The sequence below is a fragment of the Ranitomeya variabilis genome, chromosome 6, assembly GCF_051348905.1.
Source record: "Ranitomeya variabilis isolate aRanVar5 chromosome 6, aRanVar5.hap1, whole genome shotgun sequence".
In the NCBI taxonomy this organism is placed as follows: Eukaryota; Metazoa; Chordata; class Amphibia; order Anura; family Dendrobatidae; genus Ranitomeya; species Ranitomeya variabilis.
The window spans coordinates 553,131,889-553,153,277 of NC_135237.1; the positions used below are offsets into that span (position 1 = coordinate 553,131,889).

The 21,389-nt window shown below is 39.4% G+C and overlaps 1 protein-coding gene across 4 annotated transcripts in view; it reads left to right on the forward strand.

Annotated features, from left to right (window-relative positions):
- Nucleotides 1-21,389, forward strand: part of KHDRBS3 (KH RNA binding domain containing, signal transduction associated 3) — a 139,202-nt gene that overhangs the window by 93,089 nt on the left and 24,724 nt on the right. For 2 of the 4 annotated variants that reach the window (XR_013217090.1, XR_013217091.1), the window contains 5 exons: nt 1,098-1,284; nt 5,361-5,443; nt 17,202-17,260; nt 18,638-18,784; nt 20,185-20,241. Coding sequence is in view for 2 of the 4 variants with exons in the window: in XM_077271271.1 (XP_077127386.1) it covers nt 1,098-1,284; nt 5,361-5,443; nt 17,202-17,260; nt 18,638-18,729 (421 nt within the window). In the remaining 2 variants the exon portion in view is untranslated. Of the gene's footprint in view, nt 1-1,097; nt 1,285-5,360; nt 5,444-17,201; nt 17,261-18,637; nt 19,330-20,184; nt 20,242-21,389 lie in introns of those variants that run through there. The other 2 variants (XM_077271271.1, XM_077271272.1) reach the window with 1 other exon arrangement.

Sequence of the window (21,389 nt, forward strand, 5' to 3'; positions counted from 1 at the left end):
TCAGCTGTGAACTGGAACAAATAGGCAAAACAAAACATGGACAAAAGTCCAACTTATCTAGTAGTAGTCTAGAAGCAGGAACAAGCACTGAGAGGCATCAGATAACATTGTTGACCGGCAAGAAACCACCAGAGAAATGAGCTTAAATAGCGACACCCACTACTGATGGAACCAGGTGAAACAGGAAAGAGGATGACAAGTCCAATTCCACAAGCGGCCACCGGGGGAGCCCAGAATCCAAATTCACAACACATGGCTCTTGGATTTCCCTGACACTCTGTCCCATTCAGCAAAGATAAGTCCTTGCTTGTCCTTTTGCAGTCCACTTGTTGTGGACTTATTGTTCAGCACATTCTATGTTTTGCTCATTTGTCCAGCTTATCAGTATGGATCTATTTAGCTAAGCTGGAAGCTCGGGGCTGCAGATTTTGCCCTCCACACCTTTAGTCAGGTGTGGAGATTTTTGCATATCTCTGCGGTGGACTTTTTCTAGTTTTTATTACTGACCGCACAGTGTTTCTTTCCTTACTGTCTATCTAGCTAGAATTGGCCTCCTTTGCTAAAATCTTGTTTCATACTACGTATGTCATTTCCTTCTCCTCTCACAGCCAATATTTGTGGGGGGCTGTCCTATCCTTTGGGGATTTTCTCTGAGGCAAGATAGCTTTCCGTTTTCTGCCTTTAGGGGTAGCTAGTTCTCCGGCTGTGACGAGATGTCCAGGGAGTGACAGGAACATTCCACGGCTACTGCTAGTGTTGTGTTAAGATCAGGAACTGCGGTCTGTATAGTTACCACCTGCCCAGAGCTAGTCGCATGTCGCTCCTAAATTACCAGTCCATAACACAACAGCATGTGAAATTGATTGTCAATCAGTGTTACTTCCTAAGTGGACAGTTTGATTTCACAGAAGTCTGATTTACTTGGAGTTGGATTCTGTTGTTTAAGTGTTCCCTTTATTTTTTTGAGCAGTGTATATGTACTGGCCAACATAAAATGACTGATTTGCCACCCGATGTAGACACCCTGGTTGCCTCCCTGATGTATACTTCTGTATATGTGTGGAGAGCCTGTAAACATACAACTTCTATTGTTACAGGGGTCGTGGAGGAGTACCACCATCATCAGCAGGGGTACCAAGAGGAGCTCCAGCGCCTAGAGGTGTAACCCCAGCAAGAGTACCATCCACAAGAGCCCGAGGACTTCTTGCCTCAAGAGCAAGGGGAATACCCCATCCAGCGGGTTATCGACCACCTCCACCAGCCCAGGACACTTACGGAGAATATGTGAGTATTACACTAAATGTAGCATTTTTAATACTTGTTGTATGTTGAGGAATAAATCACTCTGAAAAGTCCTGCTAATCAATGTGCACTAGCTACCATCACACAGGTAAAAATTCTCTGCACTATGTAAATGGAACGATTAGTCAAGCAAAAGTTCTTCCAAAATATCCTCAAGTCACATCTTCAAGCCTAAACTGACTACATCCAGTATCTCACTTTCCGAATCTGATCGTGAATGCTAACAAATGCTAAGTTATGGAGACTTCAGGCAATGTTCACTGGGAAAATATGCAAATGGACCTCCTCTAAAGTGGAAAAAGCTGCCTCTAAAGTGCCATTTACAAGGCTAACCTGTCAATCAATGCCTAATTCTGGAGAGTCTAAGAACATGACTTGAGTAACTGCAGAAGCCTCAAACAGCGAAACCATATCCCTGCTGTGTGCTAATGAGGCCCAAAAGACCAAAACATATTGTCCACAGATGGAGATCTCCGTTTGACTAAAACTCAGATTGTATTTTGAGACTTCTTCTAGAGAGATGTAAGAATTGAACAACTATTGTTGCTATTTTTGGGGGGTTTTAATCACCCAAACACCAAAATATAAGAAAAATAGTGGCATAATTAAATACATAAAAATGATTTTAGGTACAATTCTGAAATATTAACTCCAAGCTATCTGTCCATTTCTCAGATTCTGTGTGTTATGCTGAGGTACGGATATGTTTAGCCTGTTTACTTGCCTCTCCATGGATCTAAAATAGCCTCTACTTTCCTCACCATACGGCACCTCGGGAGAAGACTCACACTGTTAGCGTAACTTCTTATTAGGCATGCCGAGGGATATTGAAACCACTGGTTACAGACTATTATAGATGCAGCTTACAAGCTTGTTTTCCTGCCTTATGAGAGGAGTTTTCACTTGTGTTTGTGATTTCAGATATTTAATTCATACAACCTACATACCGTTCCATAAATATTTAGAATAATTACAATTGTGCAACATTTCTTCTCTATTTTCCTTTCAAAAATAGAATTAAAAATCAATATAGATTAGCGTATACAGGCAGAATAGACATTTTTGTTTTAACGTTTTTTAATTTTTCTCAAATTTGCTAAAATGGAATTTTTCAGCACAAAATGACTGCTCGAACCAAGTGCAGACTCTCGGTGAACTCTTGGTGTGACCATGAAGTTCAGAGAACTTTCCCACCTACTTTTGCATCTTGCCGTCAATCAAGTAGGAGAGGGTTGGTAACAAGTAGGTTGGAAGTGGCACTGAACTTTTTCGGCCACATCAATGGTGCACCGAACATCGTTGCTTGGTTTGAACACTCATTTTGTGCTGTCAGATTGCCTTTTAGCAAATTTGAGAAAAGATAAGGGTGGACACATTTGTGTGGACAATTGTCTATATCGGCCTCCATATGCTATTTAATATTGGAAGTACAAAATCCTGTCTTTATTTTAGGCTGGTCATCTTATGCCACTCATCTTGGGATATGTTAAGGTCAGCTGGTAAGGAAGGACACGTCTGTGCACTGAAATATAGCAAATACAGTGTTCACTTTTGCTCCAGTAATGTATTTAGTCTAGTAGCAATGACAGAGACCCCTCCTGGAGCTGGGTCACAGCATCCCCAATATGACATTAATGGGGTTTTTCTCTGGCAAAACATTGATGAAATGTCCATATGATAGGTGATAACTGTAATCTAATAGGTGGAGCCCCCAGCGATCCCAAGCCTCATCATCCCGAGCTACATCCTCCAATTCCTTCTCACTGAGTCGATCATAATGGTGGCACTTTATTCAAAGTCAATAGGGTTGACTGAGGCAGTACTGTAAAGGTCCACTCCTCTATGAAGAGAGTACAAGTTGCTGCTCTTTGACTTTTTTAGGTGCCGATTCACTAGGCGCAATTAGTGATTTCAACAAAATTACTTTATTTCAGCATCCACCAATGAAACACTGAAGCCATACAATTTTTAAGACAATTTGACCAATACAAATATATCTCTCGTGTCACCTGTAGATGGCTACCTTGTAAGTCAATGACCAACCCATTACCAAGCCTTGAAACATGTGTATTGTTAGGCATCCATCTGTATCTGTAGACCACATTGATTTGGAAATGTTGCTTCTTATCCATAATATGAGAGATGTCCCGAGAACTTCAGTTTGTTAAATGTGATTGATTTGATTCAGTTCTTGGAAAATACGAGTTCCTTCTTGGTAAATTAGCACTTTCCAAGAGCTCTGGTTGATTAAAAGCGAGATTCCTGCAGTATGTAGATGATATATGGTAAAATTTTGCCAAGTTTGCTGGTTTTATATTACTGTGAGGACTTTATGTAGCAAAATCCATGATGAGAATCCAAAGCTAGTAAGCCCAATGTACATGTATGCTAAAGGAGCATTCAGGTTTTAAAAAAAAGATTTAGAAGGGTTGTCTGGGACTTCAACATTGATAGTTTATTCTTAGAATACATCATCAAAGATTGGTCGAGGTACAACACCCGACATTTCTTCTGATCAGCTGTTCCCGGTGTTGGCGACGGCCAGAATTGCTCACTTACAGAGCTGCACAGCTCCGTCCACTGTTTAATGTCCACGGCTGGGTACTGCACATCCACTCACTATTCTAATCAGTAGGGGGCAGATGTGCAGTAATAAGCTGCGGCCACTATTTCATCAAAGGAGTTGTACTCTGCTGCTCCAAATCTAAGCAGTTCTAGGCACTGACGACACTGGGGCCAAACTGCTGACATTGCACCCCCACCAATAACACATTGATGACCTATCCTGAGGATATGCCATTAGTGTTAAAATCCCAGACAACCCCTTTAAATTTCTTAAAGGGGTTTTCCATTTTCTGCAAAGATGGAAAAGTAAAATTACAAAACCAGATGATACTCATCCTCCACCACTCCAGCCCCATCTTTCCGGCTCCATTTTTCTCTATCATTTGGCTACAATGATGAGTCATGTTGACTGCGCACATCACCGCTGCAGCCAATCTCAGCATCTCTCCCCATGTCGATGGCACGTCCACATATTGTCAATGCCACAGCCAAAAAGAAAAAACCGGTGGAGCATCAGACACCTGGCACTGTATCGGGGGAAAGAAAATTTGCAAGCCTACAAGCATTCGGAATAAACTCTGCTAAAAGTGGTAAACCCCGTTAATAATACTTTATCTCCTTAAACCCTTTACTGTCCGGGCCCCCTATTTCTTCCATTAATTCAATGGCAAATTAATGGACTGCTCAATCACTTGTTTTTTTGACGATGTGTCAATGTTAGCAAATCACACACGTGGCAAACCATCATGCAAGGGGCCAAACAGTGGCAAAATTAAAAAAAGTTAACTTTTCTTTTTAATTCCTTTGAAATCTTATTATGAAAATTAGCCGTATTCAGCTCACCATAACCTACAACATAGACAAAGTACATATATATAATAACAGCAACGCAACAAAGGCTGGACAGACATCTATCTGAGATGGCTTAGTGAATCTTACATTGAGCAGGGGGTTGGACACGATGGCCCAGGAGGTCCCTTCCAACTCTAACAATCTGATTCTATGATCTCTGCTCTTCAAGACCAGAACTTTTGCTAACTTTCTAATTCTTTAGCTTTCTATTAGTAAGTCCGTCTTTCCCACGCTGTGTTGTTTTTTTTTGCATTGCTCTTTTGCGTTCAGCCATGAGTGGTATTCTTAAAAAGGTCACGGTAATAAACAAGAAACTTGATGTCTACAGGGAGTTGTTACATCTGAATGGAGAATGAAGGAAATGAAAAAGACTCCTTTGTTAGACACAGTTTTTGTGGCAGTTCAGCTCTGAAGTGAAGCAATGGCAGCCGTTGATGTCAGTCAATACATTTCATTCTGGGGAGTACATTTTGGGTGTTCAGGGTTAATAGCCGTGTCTGGGCTATGGTGGCCCAAAAAGGGGAAAAAAGGCACAAATATTATAAATGGTATTTGAGACCCAGTTAAAAAAAATGTTCCGCAAAGTTTTATAAGTCTCTAATTTCATGTAATTCTATAAATATTTATTTTCTTAATTCCAGGATTACGATGATGGCTACGGAACAGCATACGATGAGCAAAGCTATGATTCCTACGATAACAACTATAACTCACAAGTACAGAGGTAAGTGGAGCTGCGGACACTCTGTGCTAGTATTTCCTGATGAGTGTGCTGTTTTGGGTTATGGAGGTATTTGTTTTCAATAACTGTTTCTTTGCGAGCATTGACGTTCATTATCATAATGAGAACATATTCCAACCTGCTTTCCGAGCACTTTCCCTTATAGCTCTGGTGCTCTTGGGACGTTTCTTAGCTATTGAACTGTGGCATTCATTGGAAGAAAAAACTGTAGAGAGTTAGAAAACAGATTCTCACTGTTAGCGGTTTATTTTTTTTCTTCCTTAAAACTGGCTCATGTTTGGCTAGATAAAAATCAACAAATAAAGAAACAGTATTTGTCTGCCTTCACCTTACCCGTCACTTAATTTATGGACACCTAGGGTTTGATTTATTTGCCTGTGTGGATTGGATGGGTTGTTACCGACATCTGGTGAGAATTTCATGTCAATAGCACCTTTGGATGTAGATTCACTTCGAAAATTGGGGACGTGTTCAATACTTATTTTGCCCACTGTATATACAATGCCTAAGGAATAATGATGCGTGAACGTGCTCGGATAAGGTATTATCTGAGCATGTCTGGGTGCTAACCGAGTGTCTTCGTTGTGCTCAAATAATAAGTTTGAGTCTCACGACTGTTCCACAGCCGCAACACATGTACAGATTTCCTAACAAACGGGCTGGTGGACAGTCGCAAGGCATGCCGCCGCGGGGACTCAAAGTTATTTTTCGAGCATGCCAAAGTCACTCGGTTAGCACCCGAGTATGCTCAGATAACACCTTATCCCAACACGTTAGCTCATCACTACTGAGGAAGTTTAGGATACCAAGGATATAAACCTCCAGGGTCTACATTTACATATAATCTACTACACCACATGACCCGACCACAGTGTATCTACAGGACAATGCATTGAAATTTCAACTCGTTTTGTGATTTATTTATTTTTTACGTATGTTTGAATGTAAATTAGCCATGTTGTATTTCATCTATGTGTCAGATTTACTTTAGTTGTTTTATTTGTTATGCTTTGGAGTTTAATTGTCCATCTTTGGAGACCATTTTTATTCTTACAGGTGCTTCTCATAAATTTAGAATATCATCAAAAAGATAATTTATTTCAGTTTTTCAATACAAAAAGTGTAACTCATATATTATGTAGAGTCCTTACAAACAGAGTGATCTACTTCACGTGTTTATTTCTGTTAATGTTAATGATTATGGCTTACAGCCAATGAAAACCCAAAAGTCATTATATTAGTAAATTACACTCCCTGACAGAAGTTATGTCGCTTATCCATTGTTAGGACTGGCGGAACGCACCAAATAATATTTAGAGAGGATATGAGGTGTGTTCGCAGTCCGGGGTCCACCGTGCAGAAAGGACACCTGCTGCTCGGTAATGGCGGACTAGATGGTGGTATAATGTGAATTCACACACGGGTTAGCTTCACCCGGTATGAAGGAAGCGAACCCTGTTGCGTCACAGGGCTGTGATACCGCACAGAGAGCGCAAGTAAAGGGTCACAGAATGCTGTCCCAAGACACGGGGAAAGAGTTCCTCTAGACCTCTTATGCTTGACACCGTTACTGTGGTGTCAGGGGCAGACCTGAACTAATAATAATTTATCGCACAAGAGTGCGTACAACGCCGCTCTGGCGGACACCACTCACCACCCTAACCAGAGCTTGGAAAGTGCACGGCGCCGCACTGGCAGTCGCTGCTAAAAGAGGCTGAATTGTGTGCTGGATGTGCAGGGTAGCACTGTCTGGCGCTAGGTAGCTTCCACCATTCGCGAGCAGGCAACAACACTAGGAATGGGAATGATTCGGAGCTTTCATCCATTGACAGGCATTGATCTACACACACAAGTAAATAAGTTTACACTAACGCATGGCAGTAGCTCTCCAGGACCTTCCTGATGGTCCAATAGGAGCTGCAACAGGACTTGAGCATGTGACCCCCGACCTCCCATGGGAGGTCGGCATGCTCAGTATGGGAAAAGCAGGGATTAGTCCCAGAAAGGCTTGCTGCTGATCAGTGCTGGCTACAAAGGCACAGCCTGGAAAGGCAGCAGTAACCATTCACACAGTATCAGCTTGAGCCAGACGCTGGGACCGATGTCTCCTCTGTGACTGGAGGAGAATGGGAGACCACAGCGGACATGGTTCGAGATTCCCCCTGTGCAGCGGTGGGAACTTGACACCTAACATGCATGTTATGTAAATAAAAGCTTAGAACCTGACATTAAATTCATCCATTGGTTGTACAAATTATTCTTTTGAAAGCTGAAACCCTCCAAAATGTGGTTTAGGTTAAGAAAATAAATTAGCATCAATGCAGAAATATTGATCTTTTAATGGACACAGAATGGTCAGATTTTGTCAAGAAAAAAGTTTTGTCGTCCACAGAAAGTAATGTTATATTCAAACAAATAATTAAATTAAGATACAAATATATGTTGCATAATATTGGTGAATGAACTTGTGGTGCTGTTAGAGTCATATTTAATATTTTGTTTGACTTCCATGAGCTTGAAGGACTGCATCCATGCGGTTCAACAATAATTCATACAATTTATTAATGAAGTCATCAGGAATAGCAAAGAATGCAGTCTTACATGCCTCCCAGAGTTCATCTGGATTCTTTGGTTTTGTCTTCCAAGCTTCCTCTTTTATCCTACCCCAAACATGCTCAATGATGTTCATGTCTGGTGACTGGGCTGGCCAGTCCTTGAGCACCTTGATCTTTTTTGCCTGGAGGAACTTTGTTGTAGAGATGGATGTATGAGATGGAGCACAATCCTGCTGCAGAATTGGACCCTTTTATGATTTGGAATATAAGAGGTAGCTAATACTTCTTGATATTTTAGGCTATTGATATTGCCTTCCACCTTGCAAATGTTTTGCACACCCCCATACTGAATGTAACCCCAGACTATAATCTTTCTACCACCAAATGTAACTGTTTTCTGGGTGTATTTTGGATTCATATGGGCTCTAGTAGGTCACCTGCAGTATTTGCGGTGGCTGTGGTGTAATTCTACTGAAGATTCATCAGAGACATCCACCTTCTGCCACTTTTCCAGCGTCCATCTGTTTATCAGGCTTTGGGACTTTGCAAATGCCACATGGTTTTTAATCTGCCGGTTGTTTAGTGCTGGCTTCTGGGCAATGATTTGACCATGGAGGCCATTTTGAGACAGAATCCTACAAACTGTTCTAGTTGACACAGGGATTTGAGTTGACCAGGCCTGTTGGAGCTCTGCTGCAGTCGAAGAGGGGCTTGCTTTGGATTTTCTAACCAACAAACGTTCCTCCTGAGCAGTTGTCTTGTGGGGTCTGCCGGACCTGGGCTTGTCAAACACATCTCCAGTCTCTTCACATTTTTTTAATTCTTTGTAATTGACTCTGAGACACATTAAAGGTGCCAGCCACCTCTGCAGTGGATCTGGTCTTCAGCCTCTTGATAATCCAGGCTTTCGTCGCAGGGTGGATTTTTGGCATGTTGTCAGAGCTCAAGTTGCAGTTCAAGTGAAGGTCTGGGGTGCTGGGTTTCTTTTTATACACATACACACTAATTAACCAATCATTTACTGAGCACAGGTGAGGATGTAAACTAGGATTGGGTGCATTATATGACCAGGCGACAAAACTTTCAGACAAAATCTGACCTTTCTGTGTCCATTAAATGATCAATATATCTGCATTAATGCCAATTTATTTTCTTAATCTAAACCACATTTCGGAGGGTTTCAGCTTTCAAAATAATAATTTATACAACCAATGGATGAATTTATCATCAGGTTATATGCTTTTATTTATATAACATGGATAAGCGACATAACTTATGTCAGGTAGTGTAGAATAATTAACAAAAATCACCTCAAAGGTTTCCTAAGCGTTTATAAAGGTCCCTTAGTCTGTTTCAGTAGACTCCACAATCATAGGGAAGACTGCTAACTTGACAGTAGGGTTGAGCGAAACGGGTCGGCCATTTTCAGAAGTCGCCGACTTTTGGCAAAGTCGGGTTTCATGAAACCCGACCCGACCCCTGTGTGGGGTCGGCCATGAGGTCGGCGATCTTCTGAATCTGGTATCGGAATTCCGATACCGAGTTCCGATATGTTTGCGATATCGGAAATCGGTATCATAATCCATATTTAAGTGTAAAATATAGAATCAAAATAAAAAACATTGATATACTCACCCTCGGACGCGCCCTGGTACTAACTGGCAGCCTTCCTTCCTAAGAATGAGCGCGTGAATGACCTGCGGTGATGTCGCGGCTTGTGATTGGTCGCCTGAGTGGTCACATGGGCAGCCGCAACCAATCACAAGCCGTGACGTCATCTAAGGCCCTTCACGCGCTCATTCTTAGGAAGGAAGGCTGCCGGAAAGAAGCCGAGGGTGAGTATATTCCTATTAGGTATATACTCACCCTCGGACGCGCCCTGCTTCTTTCCGGCAGCCTTCCTTATTAAGAATGAGCGCATGAAGGGCCTTAGATGACGTCACGGCTTGTGATTTGTCGTGGCCGCCCATGTGACCGTTCACGCGACCAATCACAAGCCGTGACGTCATCTAAGGCTCTTCACGCGCTCATTCTTAAGAAGGAAGGCTGCCGGAAAGAAGCAGGGCGCGTCCGAGGGTGAGTATGTACCTAATAGGAATATACTCACCCTCGGCTTCTTTCCGGCAGCCTTCCTTCCTAAGAATGAGCGCGTGAAGGGCCTTAGATGACGTCACGGCTTGTGATTGGTCTCGGCCGCCCATGTGACCACTCACGCGACCAATCACAAGCCGTGACGTCATCTAAGGCCCTTCACGCGCTCATTCTTAAGAAGGAAGGCTGCCGGAAAGAAGCAGGGCGCGTCCGAGGGTGAGTATATACCTAATAGGAATATACTCACCCTTGGCTTCTTTCTGGCAGCCTTCCTTCCTAAGAATGAACATGTGAAGGGCCTTAGATGACGTCACGGCTTGTGATTGGTCGCGTGAGCGGTCACATGGGCGGCCGTGACCAATCACAAGCCCTGACGTCATCTAAGGCCCTTCACGCGCTCATTCTTAAGAAGGAAGGCTGCCAGTTAGTACCAGGGCGCGTCCGAGGGTGAGTATATCAATATTTTTTATTTTGATTCTTTGTTTTACACTTAAATATGGATCCCAGGGCCTGAAGGAGAGTTTCCTCTCCTTCAGACCCTGGGAACCATAGTATCCCATTGCACTGCATTGGGTTTCGTGTTTCGGCCGACCCCGACCCCGACTTTTTTATAGGATCGGCCGATTTCACTCGACCCGACTTTTGAGAAAGTCGGGTTTCGTGAAACCCGACCCGATCCTATAAAAATAAAAGTTGCTCAACCCTACTTGACAGATGTCCAGAAGACAGTCATTGGCACACTCCACAAGGAGGGTAAGCCACAAAATGTCATTGCTAAAGAAGCTGGCTGTTCACAGAGTGCTCTATCCAAGCATATTAATGGAAAGTTGAGTGGAAGGAAAAAGTGTGATAGAAAAAGGTGCACAAACAATTGTAAGAAATGGCCATTCAAAAATTTCAGGGAGATTCACAAGGAGTGGACTGCTGCTGGAGTCATTGCTTCAAGAGCCACCATACACAGACATATCCAGGACATGGGCTACAAGTGTCATATTCCTTGTGTCAAGCCATTCATGACCAATAGAAGTGTCTTACCTGGGCCAAGGAGAAAAAGAACTGGACTGTTGCTCAGTGGTCCAAGGTGTTGTTTTCAGATGAATGTAAAATTTGCATTTCATTTGGAAATCAAGGTGCCAGAGTCTGGAGGAAGAGTGGAGAGGCCACAATCCAAGCTGCTGGAGGTGTAGTGTGAAGTTTCCACAATCAGTGATGGTTTGTGGAGCCATGTCATCTGCTGGTGTAGGTCCACTGTATTTTATTAAAGTCAGCACAGCTGTCTACCAGGAAATTTTTGGAGCACTCCATTATTCCATCTGCTGACAAGCTTTTTGGAGATGGAAATGACATTCTCCAGCAGGACTTGGCACCTGTCCACACTGCCAAAAGTACCAATACCGGGTTTACAAACAACAGTATCACTGTGCTTGATTGACCAGCAAACTCGCCTGACCTTAACACCATAGAGAATCTATGGAGTATTGTCAAGAGGAAGATGAGAGACACCAGACCCAACAGTACAGATGAGCTGAAGGCTGCTATCAAAGCTTCCATAGCACCTTAGCAGTGCTACAGGCTGATTGTCTCCATGCCACACCAGATTGATGCAGTAATTGATGCAAAAGGAGCCCCGACCAAGTATTGAGTGCATTTACTGAACATAGATTTCAGTAGGCCAACATTTCAGATTTTAAAATCATTTTTCCACTTGTTTTAAAAAGTATTCTAATTTACTGAGATAATGACTTTTGGGTTTTCATTGGCTGTAAGCCATAATCATCAACATTAACAGAAATAAACACGTGAAATAGATCACTCTGTAATCACTCTATATAATATGAGTTTCAGTTTTTGTATTGAAGAACTGAAATAAATTAACATTTTGATGATATTCTAATTATGTGAGAAACACCTGTATATGTATGGAACATGGGCTAAAAATTATATTTGCAATTGGGTTTTTATTGCAAGTTTTGCACATTTTGCCTCCTATAGCTGCTGTATTATACTGTCTGGCTGCAGGTAATGGGGTCAGCCATATTATCTTTATTTTAGCAGATCTTACTGTAGATATTTGGCATTAAGGTGCCATACTTTATCCAAAGTAATTATTTGTTACAATCCGATCAATAAAGAAGTTCATTTTATAAATATTTTGCGAATTTTGTATAATGAACCAAAGTTACATTCTGTATTATTCTTCAGAGATGCGCTCACTACACGTATTCTCACTGTGTACATACATTACATTACTGATCCTGTACTGATCCTAAATTACATCCTGTATTATACCCTAGAAATGCACTCACTATTCTGCTGGTGCAGTCACTGTGTACATACATTACATTACTTATCCTGTACTGATCCTGAATTACGTCCTGTATTATACCCTAGAGCTGCACTCACTATTCTGCTGGTGGAAGTCAATGTGTATATACATTACATTACTGCTCCTGAGTTATAGCCTGTATTATACTCCAGAGCTGCACTCACTATTCCGCTGGTGCAGTCACTGTGTACATACAGTACATTACTGATCCTGAGTTACATCCTGTATTATACTCCAGAGCTGCACTCACTATTCCGCTGGTGCAGTCACTGTGTACATACATTACGTTACTGATCCTCAGTTACATCCTGTATTATACTCCAGAGCTGCACTCACTCTTCTGGTGCAGTCACTGTGTACATACATTACATTACTGATCCTGAGTTACATCCTGTATTATACTCCAGAGCTGCACTCACTATTCTGCTGGTGCAGTCACTGTGTACATACATTACATTACTGATTCTGTACTGATCCTGAGATACATCCTGTATTATACTCCAGAGCTGCACTCACTATTCTGCTCCTATTCACTGTGTACATACTGTACATTGCATTACTGTTCCTGTACTGATCATGAGTAACATCCTGTATTTTACTCCAGTGCTGCCCCCTTTATGTGACTGCAGACTGCCAAATTGTGACTCTATGCATTTTTCAGACTGTTATGATTCCTATGTGTTTTCCATGCAAACCGGTGGTTTAACTAGATTCATCTGGTGCATTTCTCAACTCACTTCTGTTGAGAGAAGCTGAATACTTCTTTTCGGCACGTGACCACAAGTATGAGAATCGCATATATTCATTTAAGTTACCACCCACTTGCACCAAGAATACCAGGAAATTATGACAGTGTGCGCACCATAGACTATTTCAGTTCTGCAATGTGCAGTCACATAGAGCCTGAATGACTGCAAACATTTGTTTCATGACTGGAGAGACCCTTATTAGATTTGGACTTCACTGCACAGAATCCCTAGGTTACAATCACAAGGTATATTCTTATAGTAACAACTCAAGGTGATATAGAGGTACCTGAAAGCTTAATCAGATGACTCAAGTTTAGGGTGGGTAACGCATATTGGCAGTCAGACAAAGTGTCTGGATAGGCAACGGAAGGAGAACAAGGTCAAAATTTTGACCAAAGACCCCATTCCAGACCCTATTTTTTTGGATCTACTCCAGACCTCATTATTTCAAGCTACTGTTTTGCTTAAGATCCTGAAATTGGCCATTATCAGGATATACATTAAACTGCCCTCCTGTGGAGGAGAATGAAAGCTCAAAGCCCCTAGCTCAGTAACAAATGTATGTTATAAGAGCTCCATATATGCATATTATATCCCATGGATAAAGTGTTTTTGCAAGATTTCTTTACATGGTAGGAATTCTCTGCTTTGGAAAATTCCAATGAGTAGAAGTGTCTCATCATAGAAAGCCGATCATGGAGTCGATCTCTGTTGGGCCTCCAGCAATCAGCTGTAATCTGCAGAGAAAACCTGATATTAATAGTTTAATTATCCTACACCACTGGGGGGAAATGTGTAATGTGTGATAGAATGGATACTCTAGCACTTTTTGTAACCTTTCTTCACTCTGGCCATGACATGAGGATCTTGAGCAGAAGACTCATCTCTATTAACTTAGAATTCCCTATGTAAAAATTGGTATTCTAAATTGAACAACCTATTTAAATACTTGTAGGTCCATATCCGGCATAAAAAATCCTTATTGTAATATAATCTTGTAGCAAAGCTTTAAATCTGTCAAATTCTAGATAACAGGGTTTTGTTTAACATGTTTCAACATTATATCCAATGTCGTATATATTCTTCACCAGACAGTCAGTAAAACCTGCCATACGGCCACTTCTGATTGATTTACTTCCCATTTATGTAAGCCGTATGGACTTTAGTAGCAGAACAGAAGTGTTTGTCTACTCTTTATTTTATGTTTTCAAGAAGATTTATATTGGATGGTTTGAAAAATAGCTATACAAATATGAAACCCACTAGAGATCTGCACTACATCATTTGGATTTAGCATTGCCATCTGCTTAATAGCAGTAAAATGGCAACAGAGGCACTTCTAATCGGCCATTCTCAGACCTGACAGATGCTGTCGAGTTAACATGTCAAGGCAAGAGTCCTGTTATAAGGACATAGGTTATACTGCATGGTTTAAAAAAAATGTTAAAAATGGTAAATTTCTGAAATGTTCACAGTATTAACCACATTGACTTTTGATACTCGGTTGATATTTGAGTAATGGTTTGATCTATTGTTCCTTACATGACTGCTCATACAGCCAAGGGTCACATAATGTAAAGTGGTGCACTTAGAGAGAGCCAAGTGCTGGGTAGCCCAGTCCTCTTTACTATTGGCTAATGTGTTTGACTCCAGACTTCAGAGGAACAGTATTGTCAGAAAACAATTTGGCAGAGTATTGTTTCAATGGTCATTGGCAACTAGTGGAAGAGGACACAACATTCAGGCTCTTCAGTCCAGGTTTTCTCCATGCAAAATCATAATGATAAGACTCAGATTGGTAATTTAGCTTGTAACGGAAGTGCACTTTAATAGAATGCATGAATGTGAACTTATTGTGAAAATATATATGTAAAAAAAAATCAATACCTTGCTCTGTTTGGTTCCTAAAATCTTTCTAGAATGGTATATGCAATATAGTTATTGTGTGCTTTGATATTTTGTCTAAATAGGTTTCATACTCATTTTGGCCAATCATGATGTCGATGTACATTTTTCCATAACATTTTTATCTTACTTTACAAATAGGAAAAGCATTTTTTTCTTAAATAAAGTTGTTTATTTTTCGATTAAAGGCAAAAAATCTACCAAAAACAGCTCATGAACTCATGAGTAGTGTTGAGCATTCCGATACTGCAAATATCGGGTATCGGCCGATATTCGCTGTATCGGAATTCCGATACCGAGTTCCGATATTTTTGTGATATCGGAAATCGGAATCGGAAGTTCCCAGTGTATGGTTCCCAGGGTCTGGAGGAGAGGAAACTCTCCTTCAGGCCCTGGGATCCATATTCATGTAAAAAATAAAGAATAAAAATAAAAAATATGGATATACTCACCCCTCTGGCGGACCCTGGACCTTAGCGGTGTAACCGGCAGCCTCCGTTCCTAAGAATGCAGTGAGTGTACAGGACCTGCGATGACTTCGCGGTCTTGTGATTGGTCGCATGACCGCTCATGTGACCGCTCACGTGACCGCGACATCATCAAAGGTCCTTCACTCACTGCATTCTTAGGAACGGAGGCTGTCGCTTGCACCGCTAAGGTCCAGGGTCCGCCGGAGGGGTGAGTATATTCATATTTTTTATTTTTATTCTTTATTTTTTACATGAATATGGATCCCAGGGCCTGAAGGAGAGTTTCCTCTCCTTCAGACCCTGGGAACCATCCAGGATACCTTCCGATATTTGTGTCCCATTGACTTGTATTGGTATCGGGTATCGGTATCGGCGATATCCAATATTTTTTGGATATCGGCCGATCCAATCTGATACCGATACTTTTGAATATCGTAAGGTATCGCTCAACACTACTCATGAGTTATTTAGCTCATTAGTAAATCTGTAATAATAAAACAAATTTTAAAGCTATTTCTAAATTAATAATGGACCTCTAGTAAATAAAGAAGGGAAATTAGCCTTAGGCTTTCAAATACCGATTTAAAATACTGACCAAATACTGAAAATATGAACATGGCCTTAAAGAGAATCTGCCAGCAGGATTTTACTCCCCTAAACTATTACATGCACATGCAGCTCTTTCACATACAAGTCCATCAATACCTTTACATGGACAGTCCATTCCTCCGTTACTGAGAGATCAACATTAAAATTGATATGCAAATAAGGCTGAAGAACTATGGTAGATCTGAAGCATCTGTCAATCCTGCTCTATTCCCTGCCAAGCCTCCTCTTTCTTGATTGACTGCCTATATACTTTGTGACTTCAAATGTTGATTTCTCAGTAATTGAGAAAAGGACTGGCCTTGTAGAAGTATTGCTGGACTTGCCTGTGAAAGAGTTACATGAACATATAAATAGATTGGGGTGTGAAATCCTACTCCCAAATTCCCTTTAAAGAGCACCTGTTGACCAAATTCTAGAAAAGGTAATTTTTTTTTGGAAGTTACATTATTTTATCTTTAGCATTAGGAAATAAGCTTGGTTTACACACAGATTACTGACCGATTTGGACAAGATCAATGTCCAGAAGGCTGATCTGATGTGGCTGTTATTAGCGTAGATAATGTATTAGGATAAAATCAATTCTTGTTTTCTTCATCTTTTAATCTTGATAAATTAAAACCTTTCTATCTCGATAATGGAGTTGTCTTATGCTGTGTATACGTAATGACCTTGTGGATTGGCAAACAAATTAAGATTTCTATCAGATCAATTGGATAGTTACACACATCAAGTTAAATAGCATTGCCCAGATTGGACATATACTGTACTGCATGCAAGGCGTAGGCAATGGTACATGGACAAAACTCAGTGCACAGAATCAGCAAGGATAAAATATACTCAAAATGTAGTTTTGGTGCTGTTTTTTAATTTTATCCATTACCTGGATTACATACGAGATTGCTATCTGATTTCCAGCAGCAGAGCAGAAAAAAATATTCATTGAAACGCATCACTAAAAAGTACTTTGCGAAAATGGCCTATTCTTCAATGATCTCTACGAATTGCTTAAATGTTTTCCTTTTTATTTGTATTCAGCACGGGGGATTACTATGATTATGGACACGGGCTCGGAGAAGATTCCTATGACTCATATGGTGAGTAGTTGATAAATACACATTGGTGGCCCATATAGGTGTATTGACAATATCAGTGGAACATGCCACAGTTCTATGTTCTTGAATATTGTTAACATTTCCACCTTTTTATTTGAGCATTCTCAAACCAGTGTAAGATTTTTTTTCTGATTGTCATCCCCAAATAAAACTCTAAAAAAGCCTGTTTCAAGGAATGAGGGAGCTGACCAAGCTGTAGATGTATGGCGATCCATTGCAGTTGGAAAGAACCAGTGGATGCTGTACCTGCTTTTGATTTCAGAAGACATTGGAAAAACCAAAAATTGTATTTTCCGGCACATCCATCCAGGTTTAAAAAATTATGTTTATTAGATTAGATAAAAAAAATCATTAAAAACAGAAACTTCAGTGTCTGATGCATTTCCGGCGCACTAGAAATGCGTCAGCTTCTAGATTTCTGTGTTTTACCATTTTTTCTAATCTAATAAATATATTTTTTTAAACCTGGATTGACCTGCAGAAAATCCCCTCCTTTGTCTTCCTCTAAAAAAGTAACTTTGCTCTTGGTACATGTGTACAAAACAATTTCCTACATCCATGAGAAATGATATGAGTGTCCAGAGATGAAAGGCAGAAGAAAGGAGGAAGCGCAGTAAGAAACTCTAAATTGTCCTCCTTTATTAATTCCTTACACAAAAAAACATTGATCTTTGCATACCAGTGATTTTTAGCCTAAAAGTCTCCAATGCATTTCTAAACATACTGACGTTTTCTGCTTGTTTTAATGGTAAAAACTGAATAGACTAAGATTTAAATAAACATCCTTTTTGTAGAACTGAGCTTTTTGGAAAACGTATGCAAACTTTCTGTAGGACCATCTATTGTTAACTACCTTGTGTCACTGTCCAACCTATGAAAGACCTAGAAAATACCAGTCAACATTGACATAGCAAATAGGGATGAGCGGACACGTGGAAGTACGGGTTCTGGTACCTTATCCAAACTTTGTTCCAAAGTTCGGTACGGGTACTAGAACTTTACTTGAACTTGAACTAGAACCGAACTCCATTGAAAACAAAGAGGACCCGAACTTTTGAGCTGGAAATCTCTTTCTGCAATGGACGTCCTCTAGAACTCCGTACATTGCAAGGACTCCTGAGAGATGTCCGAGTTCGATATTTAGCATTGGACACTAACTCTCCAGTATGAACGCAAAAGTTTTAACAATGTAGGAATGTAGGAAAATATAACTCTTATCGTTAACATAGTCTTTCTCTCTCTTATAGATTCCCTCTTTTAAAAAAAAGTAAACAAACAATTTAAAAAATGTGAAAGTCATAAACTTCTGTAAAACAGAAAAAAAAAATCATCAGTAATACATTTAATTTATTTTTCTAGGACAAGACGATTGGGCAAATTCCAGACACAAGTCTATTTCCTCAAGACCCACAAAAGGAGCCTACAGAGATCAACCATATGCAAGATACTGATTGTACAGTCTGACGTGAATTATGCCCTCTTCTCCAGCCCTGTTTACTGTTCAAAGTAATTTTTTTCTATGAACGCTCATTACCTTTTTATTAAAACCGTTCTATACGTAAATGAATGGATGGACTGAAACTAAATTGTTTCTTTTTTTTTAATTTTTGGGTTTATTAACCATTGAAAGACCAAACGAACCAACCAATTGTAAACCAACCTTGTTCCGTACAGTAGCCTGTATTTGAAAATAGGTGGTCAAAAGACTGAATTTAACTTTTAACTAGTGTTAAACCGGTTAGATCGACTTAAACATGTTAATCCACTCGTTAACATAATCGTAACGTTTTTATTTTAAAGAGGTTTTTTTTGACAAACTTAAGTTCTATCAGCTTTATTTTAACTATTTGCTACTTTACTTTTTTTCTCTCTTGTAAATCTGCATAAATGAAAAGAAAAAAAAATCACAAATGGAAATAATGTGGTATCTTTTTTGTAACGAGTCTTGAAATGTACTGTAGTGTTGAGCAAAGTTTACTGTTGCTTAATACTAATAAACTTTTGGAAGAAAAAAAAAGTGTGTGTGATAAAGTAATTTTCTATTTTTTTGTAAAACAACAACAAAAAAAGAAAATAAATAGTGGTAAACGGAATATTTTTTAGACTGATATTTCTAAAAGGTTCGCACTAAACACTGTACAACTTGTCTTTAAAATTTGGTCTAAAATTAAAACCTACATTCACTTCATCGCTTTAGGTTTAAAGGCTGTATAAATGGTATTTGCTTAAGAACCATATTTAAAACAATGCAAACCAAATAATGTTTATAAAATGGTTTTAAATTAGATTTTGAGTTTTCTGGTTAAAAAATGTAAGTTTTCATTTTGTTGAGCATTTTTTCACTAGTGCAACTTTGGAATTGATAAGAATTTTGATTCCTTAATGAGAACTTCGTACCGTGATGGGAGCAATTAGCACAAAGCTTTTAAAGACTTTCTGACATGACTAATTGAGGTCGCTTTCATCCGTGGCAGAGGATGTGTAACCCTTAAAACGATCTTCATTTGCAAAGGTAAATAAATCAAATAAGATTTTAATATTCATTAATTTCTCTTTAATATAAACAATAAAAAAACAGGTGAATTACAAACTAGAAAGTTTCATTTTTGTGACTTTAAGGCCCCTAAATGACCATTTTAAACTTTTTAATTATTTTTTTTATTATCTAATTACATTAAAAAAGAAGCTTGAGTGTTCTCCATAAAACCATCTGTAAAATTTCATAACTAGCTGTTTGAAAATTATTTTGTCCATAAACTTTAGTAATCAACAGAGTTAAAGTTAACTACTAAATTTACTAATTCCATTTTCTGTAATTTTGATGAAAATGTTTATTAAAAATGCTTTTTCCTTCTCTTTTCTTTTTTTTTTCTAATTACATTTTAATACATTTATTTTTTCCCTAGGAAGCAGGTTAAATATAGAAGAACAGGAATGAAAATATTGGGCCTTTTGAATTTTAGGTGAGTTTATCTTCTAAAATTGATAATTGCTTTTTGTTAATTTTTTAAAGCAAATTTTTAAAAAATTCATATTGTCTCAGTCAAAAATATCTTATTTTTACTCCTTGCTTTAGTTAAAAGTTAAAATGTTATTCATATGGGAAATAATATGATGGTAAAAATGTTCTGAAATCAAAATAAAAATGATTTTGAAAAAATTTCCAATGCTAATGGGTACATTTCCTATTGTGAAGACATGTTTTCTTATGTAAGACAATTGAAGGAAAGCTTTAGTTAGAAAATCCATCCAGGGATAATAGGGATAGATAAGACTAGTCCCACTCTGCCCCAAATGACTTTATTTGATTGACAGGTCTCTCCTAATGTACACGCATGGAAGAGACCTGTGAATCACCTTCGGAGGTGCTAGAAAGTTCAAACTATATTTTCTCTGGAATGCAGCTGCCAGGTTCTGATTCATGCTACTCATGGTTTGAGGAGCTTGCATCAGCTGATAGGTTCCCTTTAAGCCTTTAAAACATTGGTATAAAAAGTATTTAGGACTCCATTGTTTTGTGAGAGAAATACAACTCTCATGAAGTGAATTTTCAAAAATGTGTTAATCCCTACTGAGAACATTCGGAAAAATAAATGTCAAGCTGTTAATGAAACCTTCATTAGGGAATCAATGGGGCATAGCCAAATAATACCATTTGCATCAACTTGAACACTAAAAATCAAAGTGCACAGAGGTTAAACAATTCAATATACTAAATGGTGCTAAATTTGGACGTGCTAAGAATGGTCTCGTATGGACAAGATAGACCTCAACAAGGTAGAAAAGCTTAAAAGTCCTCAAAGAAAAGTCACAATAAATATTATGTTGGACCTCTCAAAATGTTAGGTAGATTCAGATACAGGTTCAATATCCACTCTTGACCAGAGTGAGATGTTCTTATAATCGGTTCAAAGGTCTCAAAAGATACAAGTCATCACCATCATAGATCGGTGTCTGCACCTCCACGATACAAATCCTCCAGTGCTACAAGAGACATTCAACCATAGCAAATGCAGTAAGGATTGACTTATTAGGTACAGTGTATTGTACTGCATAGATAGATAAAACAGCACTTTAAGATAATTTCAAATTCTATAAACCAGAGTTTCAT